Raw genomic sequence first — 15,763 nt, forward strand, 5'->3', positions numbered from 1 at the left:
GGAAGATGAAAGGAAGATTATTTCAAGCATATGGGCATGAGGGAAAGTAAGGAGAAGAAAAATAGGTGAAGGAAACTTTAGGTAAGCGTTGTACGGGAAATGGTCAAAGTGACAGCAGATGTTTGCAATCCCGACTGGCAAGTTTCACATAATTGATGATGAGATAAAGACAGGTTGAACACAAGCCATTTGGTAACCTTGGCATCATGCCCATATATGACCAAGTGTCTTACATTTTTCTCAAGGCTGTGAAAGTAACTACCTCTTGCCAGCAGCAGAGATTTTGATAAACATAACATGTGCCACAAAACTTGAATTATCCTGTTTTCTTTCAACTCCTGTCTCTAGAAACTTCTGCCTCTGAGCAACAGAAATCAATAATGATAATAGTGGATTACAATCCATAGAATAAAAGAAATATGAATTCGTACTGATACAAACAAATGATTGAATAAATAAACAAATCCAGAAGAAAAGTCAGGTCCTCCTTATAGGAAAATTATCTATAAAATTATATAGATATAGTAGGCAGTAATAGGTTTAAAATCTATTTTTAACTAGGTCTTACATTATTACTTTTAATAAGCATATTACGCCAAGTGAGAAGGCTATGAAAAGCATGAAGAGAGTATTTAAAAAGGTTTCAAGATGATCATTTCAATACCAATTTCAGGTGATATTTATTAGGAAGCTAGGAGAAGAACCCATGCATTTCAAAGTTGAGATATCAAGAAAGTCTTCACAAAGCTCATTTGTGACTCAAAAATATAGAAGAAAATCACTTTGCACTCAGGAACATTTCCTTCCCATTGCTGACTGCAATGAGTTTTTAGGGGCTGGAGGTTGATCCAGTGGCTCAAGCCTTAGGTTGTATGGTTAGGTCAAGCTGAGGGAAGTTTTGTACCTCCAAGGTGACAGGCATAATTTATGTCATTAAACTGACATCTGCTTACTCAGATTTGGAGTTTGCTGGCAAGAGTATCATTCGAACAGAGTAAATCTGGTTCTGGTGGAAAAACATTTGAACTCTATGTCTAAATTTACTTTAAGTTTAGTCTACTGATGTGTCTTCTGTTTTTTGAAATTAGTTTAGACTTACAGAAAAGGTGAAAAAACAGTACATAGAGTTACTAAAATATGGTTTGTCCAGCTTCCCCTAATGTTATGCAACCATAGTTCAATTATCAGAACCAGGAAATTGTCATTGATACAATACGATTAGCTAATCTATACATTTCCTTTGAATTACATTATTTTTTCCACCAGTCCTTTTGCTGGTTCGGGATCTAGGCCAGGATCCATTGCATTTAGTTGTCATATCTCCTTATTCTCCTCTAGCCTGTGACAGTGTCTTATTCTTTTCTTTGTTCTTTGTGGCCCAACACTTAAAGAGTAACTGGCTATTTCTTTTGTAGAATAGTCCTCAATTTAAATTTGTCTGCTTTCTTGTGATTAGATTGAGGTTATCCATTTTTGACAGGAATATCATAGAATACTATTTTAACATTGTCAGCATTATCCTATCAGGGGTACATGTGACCAGTATTACTTGTTCTTGATGCTGCTAACTTTGATCATATGGCCAAGGTAGTTTCTTCCAGGTTTCTCCCCTGTAAAGTTATTATTTTTGTCTTTGTAATTAACAAATAAATATCTTGCTGGGTGAATACTTTGAGATTAGGCAGGTACCTTGTTTCTCATCATACATCTGTCTACTCATTTTAGCATCCATTGGTAATTCTTACTTGTAATCATTATTACTTTGCTGTTTACCTAATGATGATTTTCTAGTTTCATCATTCCTTATGTGTTTTTGAATCATAATTTTACTGTAATGAGGAGCTGACCCTTTCCTTCCATCTTCTAATTTATTTAATCATTTATATCAGTATGGATTCATAGATATTTATTTTATCAATTATAACCTATTATTTATTTGGCTATTGAGAGTTCCTATAAGTTGGCTTCTGAGTTTTTCTCTCATTCCTTTATCACTTATGAGCACTTCCTTATCTTTTGGTACCACAATGATATTCTAGGCTCAACTTTTGTTTTTATTGTTTCAGCCCTTCAAACAACTGTTTGTCTAGGGAATCCTGGTTCCCTTTATTGGATAATGATATTTAGAAACCAAGATCCCTGGGCTAAGTGTGCTCATTACTACTGGGGTTATCTTTGTCTGTTGCCTCTTTCAGTGGGTGGAGTTACGAAATATATGTATGTATACTCACACATGCATATACACATTTGTTTCTGTATATTATGTATGTGTGTACATATTAAAATCCATGAGGAAATACTAATACTTCAATTCCCATTGAACATCACAGGCATTTTTTTTCTTTTCTTTTGAGAGAGAGTCTTGCTCTGTTGCCCAGGCTGAAGTGCAGTGGCACAATCTTGACTCACTGCAACTTCTGCCTCCTGGGTTCAAGCAATTCTCCTGCCTCAGCCTCCTGAGTAGCTGGGATTACAGGTACATGCCACCATGCCCAGCTAACTTTTTATATTTTTGGTAGAGACGGGGTTTCATCTTGTTGGCTAAGCTGTTTTCAAACTCCTGACCTCAAGTGATCTGCCTGCCTCAGCCTCCCAAAGGGCTAGGATTATAGGCGTGAGCCACCACGCCTGGCCTATCTGGGTATTTCTTGTGAGAGTTCTCATAATCATTTACAACTGAAATAAATGTTCTCATTGGCTTGGAAATCATCTAATATTAAAATTCTCCCCATCCTTAACATTTTAATCTCCATATTCCTGATGAGAAAAGTCTTTAACCCCCTCACCCTGGTTTCCAATTGACAAAATCTTCTCCTCTACCTAAACTTCATCTCCAGCAGATATAAGAAGTATATTTCCTAAGACAGCAATCATTTCATAATGATTTCGCGGGGCTGTCCAGCACATCTTGGTGGGTACTTATGCTGCTTCAATTCTCAGAAGGAGGAAGAATGCCCTGTATTAGGATTGCAAGTTATAGCCACTCTGAAGTGGTCCAGGTTTTTCCACATTTTAGTGATCAGATGTCTCTCCATCTTTAGATCAAAAATGTAACTCATGTGCTCCTGCAGTTCACACCAGGGCATAGTGGATAAGTTACTTCCCCCTCCCAGAAGAGTGTATAAATGTGTTTAGAATATCTCACTCCTTCAGAACTCTGAATATGATGATATCTGAGCCTTCTTATAATCACAATTTCTTAGTGACTTTCCAGTCTTTGAGCTGGATAGTATGTAATGAAATGGCATACAAAAACTCTATTCACAGGCAGTGGTGACTGAGTATGTGAAAGACCTTGTATAGGAGGCAGGGAACTACCCCAAGGACATCTGATACCCCATGAGTCATCTGATATATATATATATATATATATATATACACACACATACATATATATATATTTGGGCAGAAACAAGGTCTTGCTCTCTTGCGCAGAGGGCTGGAGTGCAGTGGTATGACCAAAGCTCACTGCAACCTTGAACTCCTGAGCTTAAGTGATTCTCCTGCCTCAGCCATCTGAGTAGCTGGGACTATAGACACAACTCATTCCACCTGACTAATTTTCTTTTAGTTTTTGTGGAGACAAGGTCTTGGTATGTTGTCTACGCTTCTACTGATTTTGACCTAAAACACATCTGTGTCTCAAAGATCTGGTACTGCTCTTTGGGCAAAGCTCAAGAAGCATTACAGTTGTATTCCCAGAGACATGTATTAGACATGTATTTCTGAGTTTGCCCCCTCAGCATGGTACAGGGTAGGGTTTCAAATATGGCTTTTAAAGAGCAGAAGAGGTAGAATGATCAAAGTAATAGTATAAAGTGGGCTTTGTCTTTGACAGACATTATGTACCTCTTAGGTGGCAGGCACTGTGTTTGGTAGGTGACGGTTTAGAAAGGGAAGAAGAAACTAAAGGGAGGTTTCAGGGTTAGAATCTTATAATTCAGAAGTGAATTGAATGGAACCAAGACTGAGGGCTTCCATATTGGAGAGATGTAAGTTATAATTTCTAGCAATGAGAAGGAATAAGGAAGGGGACATTTTTGAGAAGTAGAATTTAGAAAAGAAGCAAATGAAGATAACTCATATTTCTAGACCTGAGAAGGTCATCATTGGTTTCTAACATAGAGTGGTGGGAAGCTACTGAGTCAGAACTTTTATTTAATCAATAAGTAAAGCAGAATCAAAACCTACTTTTCCAATAAGCTTCCCTTGATTAATACTACGTTACTATAGTGTGTAGAATTAAGTTTCCACTCAGCCCCTAGAAATTATTAACACATTTTTTATTATTTTTTGGTATCACATTTCTTTGTGAATTTATGTAATTTTTAACTTGTGGTTGTTTATTCTATACCTGCATCACATGGATCTATTGCTATATCTTCTCCTTCTCCTGCATACAAAGCCTTGTACCTTGCTGTGAGTACAATAGTTGAATGAACACTTGTGACGTGAGTGTTGAATGGAGCCTGGAACCATTCACTAGTTCTTACCATTGAAAGTCAGCAATGAGACCCAAAGCTGATTCATAGTTAAAAATCTGATTTTCTTATTCAGTAATGCAGAGTTTTACCAGAAGTGTGATTAAGAACCAGTCTTTTGAAATGTCACCAAAATAAAATTCTTGACGGATACAACACTACTAGGTATATCATTAAAATATATTCTTAATAGAATAAACGCCTAGAATCAGAACACTGTTGAAAACATAGGAGCTTTACGGGGGTAGTAAATTTGGAGCTAGTCACATTTTAAATTTGCCATCAGTGGTTCTTTGTTGAATCCAGAAGACAGAGCAAATTGAGCTGATAGTGCAAGTTAGCAACATAGTTTTATACAAGATTCTGGAATTGTAGGGTTTTTAAGTGAGGAGAGCTTTAGAATACAAACTTCTTAAATGTCTACTTTTGCCATAAAATCACTGCATCCTCTTACAAAGACTTATGAGTGCCATGGATGAAGATTTGTTGACAGTAAACTTGTTTGTTCTTCTCTCTTATTTCTTTACCAGGTGAAAACTTTATGTGGAAATATATTGGGTCCTATTTTTAAGTGGTCTGAATAGCTGTGTTTGAATTTATTTTTATCATGTAGTCAGAGATGCTAAACCATCGAAATGGGATTTATGCCCCTTGCCACAAAGCATACAGCATTGTATTTTAAATGACTTCCTATAAACAACAAGGGTTTTGTCTTGTCCCTCAAAAGTTTTATGGTAGACATTCTTTAGAACAATATTCTTTTCTGCTTGTTATGAAATCCATCCCCACAGCAGGGCTTGCTGTTGTTTGACTGTTACTGAGGTCACCTCTTAGCTTGAGTGAACGTGATTTGTTCTTCAGAGCAAGTGGGAAAACTGACTTACTTGTGTGATGTACTCAAGTCTATTTTGAATAATGAAGTTGGACTATAGGAAGTCTTGTCTTAGTGTGAAAACCTTGTCTGTTTCTATTTGCTTCTTGCTTACATGAAAATTTCTAGCAGGGAGATTGGAGCATCTTACCTGCTGAACTGGATTGAGGGGCAGGAGATCATCATTTGATGTTCTCTGGAATCTTGAAGGTGTGAGATAGTCCTTCTGGGGCCCTAGTTCTCCTTCAGCTAGAGTAGTTGATATCATGTGATGTGACCCTTATGAACCCTTCAGAGGTATTCAGAGAATAAGTAACAAGGTCAGATCTTGTCCTAGAGCGTTTCTGATACAAACCATGAAACCATTCTCCCTGCACCTTACCCTCTGCCTGTCAACATGAGGCCTCATGGTGTTCTGTGCCTCTGATGGTTGTTTCTCTCCCTCCTTCTTCCTGTTGCAGACATGCCTTGAATTGGAACGCTACCTACAAACGGAGCCCAGGAGGATCTCGGAGACCTTTGGTGAGGACTTGGACTGTTTCCTCCACGCTTCTCCTCCCCCGTGCATTGAGGAAAGCTTCCGTCGCTTAGACCCCCTGCTGCTCCCTGTGGAAGCCGCCATCTGTGAGAAGAGCTCGGCAGTGGACATCTTGCTCTCTCGGGACAAGTTGCTATCTGAGACTTGCCTCAGCCTCCAGCCAGCCAGCTCTTCTCTAGACAGCTACACAGCCGTCAACCAGGCCCAGCTCAACGCAGTGACCTCATTAACGCCCCCATCATCCCCTGAGCTCAGCCGCCATCTGGTCAAAACCTCACAAACTCTCTCTGCCGTGGATGGCACGGTGACGTTGAAACTGGTGGCCAAGAAGGCTGCTCTCAGCTCTGTAAAGGTGGGAGGGGTCGCAACAGCTGCAGCAGCCGTGACAGCTGCGGGGGCCGTTAAGAGTGGACAGAGCGACAGTGACCAAGGAGGGCTAGGGGCTGAAGCGTGTCCTGAAAACAAGAAGAGAGTTCATCGCTGTCAGTTTAACGGGTGCCGGAAAGTTTATACAAAAAGCTCCCACTTAAAGGCCCACCAGAGGACTCACACAGGTAGTGGTACAAGTTTGGCCGCACGTGGTTTCTTCTCCTTTCCCCTCCTGTAGCCTCTTCATGGGGGAGGGCTCCTCTTTGTTCTGAGGAGTGGCACCCCTGCTGATGAGGAAGTGATAGACAGGCGGGAGGGCCCAGGTAGGGACAAAGAATGACTCACTTGTTACCTTAAGATCTCAAGATGTCCCAAGCATAGGACACAGGTTTGTCCCTACAGTGCCAACCACAGCATAGAATCACACAGTTCTGAGGATGGCTGAAGGGGGCTCTAGCAGTGACTCCCAGCTGCCCGTGACACAGACACATCGCTTTGCTGACACTGCATTGTTTAGCAAGCGTAGCTCCACAGTTTTGATCAACACTGGGATCTGAGGATGCATTTGAAAGCATTCACAGTTAAACAAGGTAGCTAGGGTGTCCCTATTCACTCTTTTCTCAGCATCCTGATTTTTCATCAAAGTCACCAACAGCAGGAGAGTTTCAGAGTTCATTAGATGTGATCATTCTATAATTAATTGGCATCTCCTCTTTTGCATTGTTCTCTGGCGCGTGCTTTATGGAGAGATGGCAGAATTGCTTTTTAATGAGCTTGTTACTGAGAAGTTGCTAAAGTGATTACGTTACTATGTGTGTGGTAAGAACGGGTGGGGGAGGGATGAGGATTGTGTATTTTACTCAGGGCCTCCTCATAGCCCAGGAAGAGAAACCACCTCTAAGCTCCAATCATACTGATCTTTTGAGCAATGGGATAATTTGGAAGAGTGGGGTTTACACAGAAAAGAGTGAGATTCATTTTTCTTGGAATTGGTCTTTGTTCTCTGCTTTGACATTGGAGCTTAGGGGTGGTGCCTCTTCCTGGGCTACTAGGATGCTAGTAGCAATTACTGTGATTGGTGGTTTTTAAGTGAATCTGTAACAGTATGTTACCTGTGTGGTTCTTGCATAGTTTGCACACTGCTAGCTGAATAGGGAGCATCCCCAAAGGTGTAAGTGGCGATAAAAACGGGTGATAGCGTATGAGCTAGGAAAAGTGTTTTAGTGCTCTGTGGGGCTTTGTGGGCAGTGCCACCAAAGAAGTGTGCCGGGAGAGATTGTTGGCTAGAAAATTAGAACAAACTGGGCTTTAGTTCTAACTCTGCCGCTAACCAGCTGTGTGGCCCTGAGTCTGTTCCTTTACCTCACCAGGCCTCATTTTCCACATCTGTTGAACAATCTGGCTCTTAAGGCGCCTTTCAACGCTAAGGTTCTGGAGGTCCATGAACTGTTTTTGTTCAGTAGAGAAGAACTTTCCTGAAGTTCACGTGCATAATATGTGATAGAGGAAATCACTGTTTTGAACCTCAGAGTTATTCCGATGGAAGGATGAGGACTGACATTACTTCTTTCACGCCAGGACTTGGGCCTGTATTCCTCTAATTCTGAACTCAATTTCCGGTGTGACTCTTGCTTGGTTCATGGGACAGTCTCCTAATCTAATGTATCCTGTGGCTTAGGCATAGAGTCTCACTCATGGGTTCCCATCAGAATTTAGGTTCCAGTTCACCACCCCACATTCACCAAGGCTAATGCTTCATGCTATTATCAGTTTTTGCTTCTTTGATATTGTCATGAAGGTAGTTTTTATTTGTGTTTCTTTCTTTCTAAAGTCAATGAGTAAAGTAATGGCGAGACATTGGAAAGACATTGCAGTGCTCCCAGACTGGAGTGCATGACTCATCTCCTGGCCCCTCCAGGAAACCAGAGAAGGCAGGAAAGGGCAAGAATGTTGCGTTGTACTGGGGCTATGGAATTCATAATTAGGGATGCTTTCTGAACTATTGACACTAAAGGCACATCCTGCTTAGCATGGAGCTGGACAGCTCTGGAAAAGCAGAGATTCTTTTTAGGGAGGCCAGAGCATTTTCTTCTTGTTTCTTATCCCCTTTCCAACAGAGATGTCAGAAGGGTGACTGTTATGGTTGATGCATTATTTGGTGCTTTGTTTTTTTGAGCATTGTCTACTCAGAGTGATTACCAAGGTGGAGCTCATTATGTTACCTGGCACCTGCAACTGCTTGTCTTATGTTGGACTAAAGTGGGAAGACTCCTATAGGGAATTCACTCAGCGAGGCACCATGCATTGTTAGAAAAGCAGTATTGCAGAGCAGTTAAGAGCTGAGCTTTGTGATCAGGTGGACTTTGGTTTATGTCCTAGCACTATCATTTCCTAGATTTATGACCTCAGTTTCCTCATTTGTAAAATAGAGACAATTATGTCTACCTCCTAGATTGTTTTGGATATTAAATGTTTTGAATATTAACCTGTAAAACACTTCTAAAAAAACAAAATACCTGATAGATAGTAAGAACTCATTACAGATAGTACTGGGGTTGATTGTAGTTATTACTACTGTTGTTGATTTTAATTAGTGATGACTGAGTGAAAAAACAGCCTTGTAAACTACAAACAAGCCAGTTAGCCAAAGTTAAATACCACAAAACAGCAAGAAGCTTTTTCCCTCTCATTCCCAGTGTTTGATTAATGGGATGTGGGGTGATGACACCTGTGAACACAGGTTGTGGAGGATAAACTAGACATGCAGGCATTAGCCCATGGAAGTTGGCAATCAGGCAGAAAGGTCACGGCTTTCCTCCCACAACACCTTGCATCGCAGAAGCATTTTACCTGTAAAACCTTCCTCAGAGACATGCATGGAAGAGAAGGGAGGTGCTATAAGAAAGAGAAACAGATAAAAGGGGAGGTAGAAACAGGAATGGAGGATGGGGAGAAGTAATATGAATTAATTTGGATGAAATGGATGAGAATCGGAAGAATTTATTTGCAAGTGGTGTGAATGGGAGCACACAGGGAACTGAAAACAAAGGTGTTAATTTATGTGGTGTAGGTGAACTAAGAATAATGAAAAAAGCATGAAGGATGGAATCAAATTAAGTGCAAACATAGAAAGGAAATGGATGGTAAAAGCTCGAGGGCAAAGGTATATGGAGATGGGAATTCAGGTTGGAAGGAGGCTGCTGATAATAAAGACTGGAGTTGGGAGAGCTGCTGACCAAATGGGGAAATGAAGATTTTTTTTAAATGGGCTCTGGATGGATTCAGGCAAGCTATTTTAACACAGGACTCACTTTAATTCAGTCAAAATATTTCTTATCTTTCAGCTGGGGAGGTGTTTTGGGACAGGAAAAAAAGGGAGATAAGAATACCAATCCAGAGGAAGAAGAGAAATATTTGCATTTTGTTCTCTAGAGTTGCAGATATATGCTATATCTCTTCTATATGGTAATGTGTTGCAAAGGAGATATAGTGAAGAAATGAAGTAAAATAAAATGTGTTTGTCTCCCTCTTAAATGCATAAAGGAAGACAGTACATATTGGTAACATGGATTTGTTTGCACTGAGGAATTTTTAAGGTATATTCGTTTAATCTTTATATAGATAGAATTTACTGAGCTGAAAAAGATATGCATTTTTTTTCCTTCTGTGGCTGTTTTTTGAGAATGCTGAATCCTTCAAAATTTTTGCCCTGTAGGATATTAGGCAATGAGGTGATTTTTTTATTTATTATTTTTTAAGGTAGCAGACGTTCAAGTTGGTAGCTAGGGCACAAACATGGTTTGCTCAAGGAAGGAAAGTTATAGATGGGAGTACTGAGCTGGAGGTGGAGGATGACGAGGCATGGCATGGGACAAAGGGAAGATTATGAAGTAGCAGGATTTAGTGAAAGGAAGTGTATAAAAATGGACATAAGGGCTGGGTGCGGTAGTTCACACCTGTAATCCTAGCACTTTGGGAGGCCAAGACAGGTGGATCACCTGAGATCAGGAGTTCAAGACCAGCCTGGCCAACATAGTGAATCTCCATCTATACTAAAAATAAAAAAATCGGCTGGGTGTGGTGGCACACACCATTAGTCCCAGCTACTTGGGAGGCTGAAGCAGGAGAATCTCTTGAACCCAGGAGGTAGAGGTTGCAATGAGCTAAGATTGCACCACTGTACCCGAGCCTGGGTGACAGAGTGAGACTCCATCTCAAAAGAAGTAATAAATAAAAAAATAAGACATATGGTATATTCATTAGGAAGAGTGCACCTAATGTTGGCATGACCGTAAAAATGTTCTTAGCAGCCAAGCCATTGCAGACCTTTCTCTCCTGCTCTCTTTTCTGGTCTTCATATGTTTTTATTTCTCAAAAATTCTACCATTATGATCATAGTTGTATTCATCTTCTTGGAGTCAGCCAAATAATCCTTATATTTTGATGAAAGGTAACCTTCACTTCCAGTGTTAAAAAAAGAAAAAAAAAACTTTATGTCCTTTCTCAGCAAAAATCAATTTAAAAAAATCTTAATTGTTTCTATATAAAAAAAGAAAGTATTTTCTTACATTTCTTCTTAATTACTTCTGAGAAGAGATTAAAAACCTTTCATTGAAATGATGCTTTGTGCTAAGTGAACAGACTTTACAAATTTAAAATCCATATAAAAGTATGTCCACATTTATGTTATTAAGAGTGAGTTGTGTTGGTAAAGTCAGGACAAAGGCCAGTCATTAGATCTTTGATTCTTTGTTGCAGTGAAGGGAGATATGAAGAAGCCATGTTCTCTTTATGTACTGCTTGGAGGGCTCTCTCTGTAGACCGAGGTTGCTGTCACCTAAACCATGGGTGGTGATAAGCATTCTCTAGATTTTGTACTGAACAACATAACAGGATGCTTTTCATGTGGAAAAAAACAATAGTAGTGTGCAATTTGCTTAGCATTTTACATTTGCTCTGGGGCCCATCTTATTGAATCAGAAAGTGGCACAATCTCTAAGTTTAATCAGAATTTAGGACAATAGTTTATTTTTCAAATGAAAAGGTGGCTAAAAATACTACAAGCAAAAAGACCAGGGTAGCATTTAAAATGCAAACAGAAGTGCTATGTCATATGTGTAATGAAAGGCCTTTAAAGTTTGAAATTTAATTTATTTTACTTATTCAACCTATGCATATAAAGCACTTGCTATGTCCCAGACAATGTTCTAAATCTTAAGTATCAACCCTTTTAATCCTTATACTAACCCAATGACATAGGTACTATCTTATTTTATAGATGAGGAAAATGAGACCCAGAGAAGTCAAGTAATTTGCTCAGCATCACAACAGCTCATCAAAGATGGTTGAACAAGGATTTGCATCAAAAAGTATTGTTCCAGTTGGAGCTCTCTTAACTTCTGTGCTTACTAATGAAGGGGAAACAAGTCAAATAAGTTTTTTAAAAACTAACTCATTATTATGAAGAAATTAAAAACATATAGTTTAAATACAAATGGACAATGAAAACTAAATATCCTCTAAATAGGTAAGAATTAGGAGGGTCCTTAAATATATTACCTCATCAGGTGACTGAGAAGCAGTATAAGGAAATTACAAAGAAATGGTGTTCCATTTCCAGGCGTATTACTGTTGCTGATAAAGCTACTATTTTATGGTCATTACTATTTTCATTTTTTTAAACGTTAGTATTAAAGAGAAATATACGAGTCTCAGTTCACGCGTTAAAATGACAAATGTTAATACACTGTCCCTATGAAATAAGAAAGGTAAGTATTATCATAACACGGGAGAAACTGAGGACCAAAAAAAAAAAAAAAAGGTCATAGTTCAAGCTATGAACAACTTAGTTCAGGCTATGCAACTCCCTGTTGGTAAAAATTAAATTAGACCCATGTCTCCTGACCAATGGGCTTATATCCTACTCAGTAGATTATTTTGCTTCTTATTTACTGTATTTGATCTTCAGTGTTTCTGTGAACAGGTATTAAGTGCCCATAGATGTCAGGCATTGTCGGCTGGAGTGACCAGCAAAGCAGAACAGGGTGGGCCATTCAGGAAGGAGCGCTAAAGGGCGATGATGGGGAGTAATGAAAGCAGGAGCTTACATCAGCAATCAGAGGCAGCATGGAAGGTTCGGAGATAACAAGTCACTTTTCTCCTTCTGGATAGAGTGTTTATTGATGCTGTTCATCTTTTTAAATGATGCCAATGTGATAATACAGTAATTTATATAAATAGAAGCCCTAATTCAAGGTCAGGCGTATCAGCAGGATAAAATTAAATACTTCAGTGTGGAACTGTAGGGGGTTCATCGACCACTTTCAACCTCCTAGTGCCATAGATAAGAATTCTTTGAATTTATACAATAGCAACTGAAATGGGGCAATTTTAAGACATTAAAGGGCCTTTAATATGCTGAGACACATGGCTGCTAATGAAGTTTATCCATGTGTTGAGGCAGAAACTCATTAAACCCCGATTATGGGATGGAAACAAGAATAAGGGTTAAATGTTCAGTTCACGAGGTGGAGAGAGCTGAATAGGAGGAGGGTTTGATAATTTGGATTTAGCATATTTAAGAGCTTAAGAGAAGTTTGTAAAGAAAGGGTATGAAATGAGGTGGTGAAAACAATTGTTGGGAGAATTTTCTGATTCAGTAAAATCTTGAAACTTTACCACATGATAATTTAGCAATGTGATAACTCCTAACATTTATGAAGATAAATTAATGTAAACATATATTGGGGAGCATGGCTTAAACTCAGCATATACACAGCAAGCACATTTATTTTATCATTATACTGTGGTAATAAATGTAGGCTTTGTGGGATGCCTATTCCAGATGTCCTTTTAATGGATAATTGGTAGTCATAAAGCAAATAAGTGTGTTGAAATAAGAATGGAGGAGAAAGAAAAACATGAAATTAATGAGTATTTCATAATAAACAATATTTTTGAACACCCACTGTACATACAGTAGTCCCTCTCTTATTGCTGAGGACCTTACTTTTCGACACAAAAGCCTGAAATATGGTTTCATAAAATCATTATATTTGGAGCCTGATCTCAAAAGAGAATATAGCCTGGATAGGAATGCGGAGGAACTGGGAGGAAGGAGAAGAGAAAAGAAGAATCTCATTTCAGAAAAGGCAGTAAAAGTAATAGAATTGTATAAATTCTAAGATTTCAAGGGTAGGCCAGTTCTGTTTGATAGAGAAGAAAAAAAGAGGGTCATGAGAAGTCTGTGTAAATGAAAGAATGACATTGAGAAGGCCACGTGTGAACTTTCAGGAAAACTGTTCCCTTTAATAAATAAATAATGTACAGACTCTATTATAATATGAGTGTGAATTACCATAATGATCACGGCTATCCTGTATATATAATAAAGGAAGGTTTGAGGAAAGTTAAGTGGAGGTTTGTAAAGAGTGAAGACTAAGGTGACGTTATAAGAATTGATGGTAGGCAGGAATTTTCTGTCTCCTAAAGTTGAAACAATAATGTAGTGATTGTGTTTGAATTAGGGAGGGAAAAAAAACAGAGTTTAAGAAACTCATGTATAGTTTTTTTAAACAAGTTTGTTTTGAATGATCTTCTTTTTAAAAAAGTTAAAATATAAGGACAGATGAAAAATAATTGTTAAATGACCTTTCCTTGAAAAATATCCAGCTTGAATATAGTAGAAATTACAGTTGAAACCTTGATAACAGATCATCAGGAAACAAACTTTTTGTATAAGGAAATTAGTTCTGATGAGGAAACGCAGCTGTTTGGGAATCTGGTCCACCATGAGCAGAACGTATCACATGACACTAGGCTCTGCTAGACTACTCCTGTACCAAATGGAGAATGCCTAACCCTTTCCTGGCAGGTAGTTTGATTTGTCTTTACCCTGATGGAGTTAAACTGGATGGCCCTGGACAAACCTGTCTTCTAAAATATGGGTTTTTTCTTCTGCATTCCCCACCTGAGTACCTAATAGCTAATCCCTTCCTGTACCCTGTCACTTTCTGCCTTTGCAGCCTTCCTCTGTCCTTCACAGCAGAAAGGATCTGGTAGCAATACACTGTAGACTGTTGTGGTCAGTGGATTATATATCCATCCACCGCTGTATAACACTTTAATCTTCTATTAGTTTTTTAACCTTCAATTATGGGAGACTTAATAGAATTTCAGGAGTCTATAAACAGGTAGGGAGACATGATGGGGGAGGGTTGGGAACTGGGATGGCATTCCCCACTCCACTCCATCCCCATGCCATCTACCCCTCCTCTGCTACTGGATTTTCTACATTTTCTAAAAGTGGCATCTTTTCAACAATTTGTTAAAGTAATGTATTGACATGATATTATTAAGCTAAATGTTGCGTAAGGCAAGATCACTTAAAATAATTAAAAGTTGGTGACTTTTTAATGTACTGGTTACTCAGCCAACCACTGGTGGAATTACTCCTCATTCCTCAATGTACCCATGTTCATGTAGTTACCAATGTCGCTTATATAATAGAGGTGAAAGCACATAAATTATTTAAGGATGTCTGCAGTGAGAATAAGGTTAGCATGATCTGACCCATACATTTGTTTGCCCTACGTTCTCCTTCAACACGTATGTGTATGGAGCTAGGTGAGCTGGGCACTGACCCAGGATTGGACCCCATAATCTTTTAGGGGAGGGAAGATCAGAATGCCCCATTGCTTGTTCCTTATGGAGCCTCAGTCCAGCTTTGTCCTAAACCAAGCTTCCTTGGCAGACCCCCTTCTTTTTGCACCTCACATCATTTTTTCCCCTTTAAAAGTCATCTGCATTCACAGAAGACCCCTTTTATTTTGTTTGCAAAAATAAAATGCATTTACAGTTTAAAACTTTTATGTTCTAAACTACCCATCTGGTATTCTAAAGGTAGACTTCTTTTGTTGTTTCTGCCTTCAAAATGTATTCTGTTTCCATTACTATAACATTTAATCTATGGAATTCAGTAAAGTGGTACATACTGTTTTCAGGCAAATAGTGTAAAAATATGTTTTAATCTCAACTTTGTTGGGCTATCATAGTTTTATCTGTTTCACTAGGTGAGCTAAAGATGATAAAAGCTATCAGTCATTTTGTTGCAGGCAGGAAACCAGAAGCCATCCTTAGTTGAGAAAGAAGTTGACTTCTATGGTAGAGTATTGCCTAGATAGGTGTCTTGGGGTATCGAATATCTTTCTCTGAAGCCCTTGCTGTTTTCCTAGCAGGGATGTTTTGTAATAAGGACCGTAGTTTGTTCTACTGTTGAAGCCACTGTTAAATGTGAGTGGTTCTAGGAGTCTAGTAGATGCCCTAAAAAATGTAGGATTCTATCATCTGTGTCCTAATGAATACAACCAAGAAAAAGCTAGACTCTGGTACGTAATCGAATCTAGAAGAGCAGCAAGATATGGTAGGAAATATTTTAGAATGACTGTGCAGTAGACCTATTTAAAAGTTTTCTGTCTTCATTTTGTGTGTTTGTGTAGTTTAATG

The 15,763-nt window shown here is 38.8% G+C and overlaps 1 protein-coding gene across 4 annotated transcripts in view; it reads left to right on the forward strand.

Moving 5' to 3' along the window:
* Nucleotides 1–15,763, forward strand: part of KLF7 (Kruppel like factor 7) — a 92,992-nt gene that overhangs the window by 37,666 nt on the left and 39,563 nt on the right. For all 4 annotated transcript variants that reach the window (XM_032278469.1, XM_032278466.1, XM_032278467.1 and 1 more), the window contains one exon: nt 5,814–6,444. In XM_032278469.1, the coding sequence (XP_032134360.1) occupies nt 5,814–6,444 (631 nt within the window). The remainder of the gene's footprint in view (nt 1–5,813; nt 6,445–15,763) is intronic.

The sequence above is a fragment of the Sapajus apella genome, unplaced genomic scaffold (genome assembly GCF_009761245.1).
Source record: "Sapajus apella isolate SASKATOON/1434 unplaced genomic scaffold, GSC_monkey_1.0 scaffold10, whole genome shotgun sequence".
Taxonomy (NCBI): Eukaryota; Metazoa; Chordata; class Mammalia; order Primates; family Cebidae; genus Sapajus; species Sapajus apella.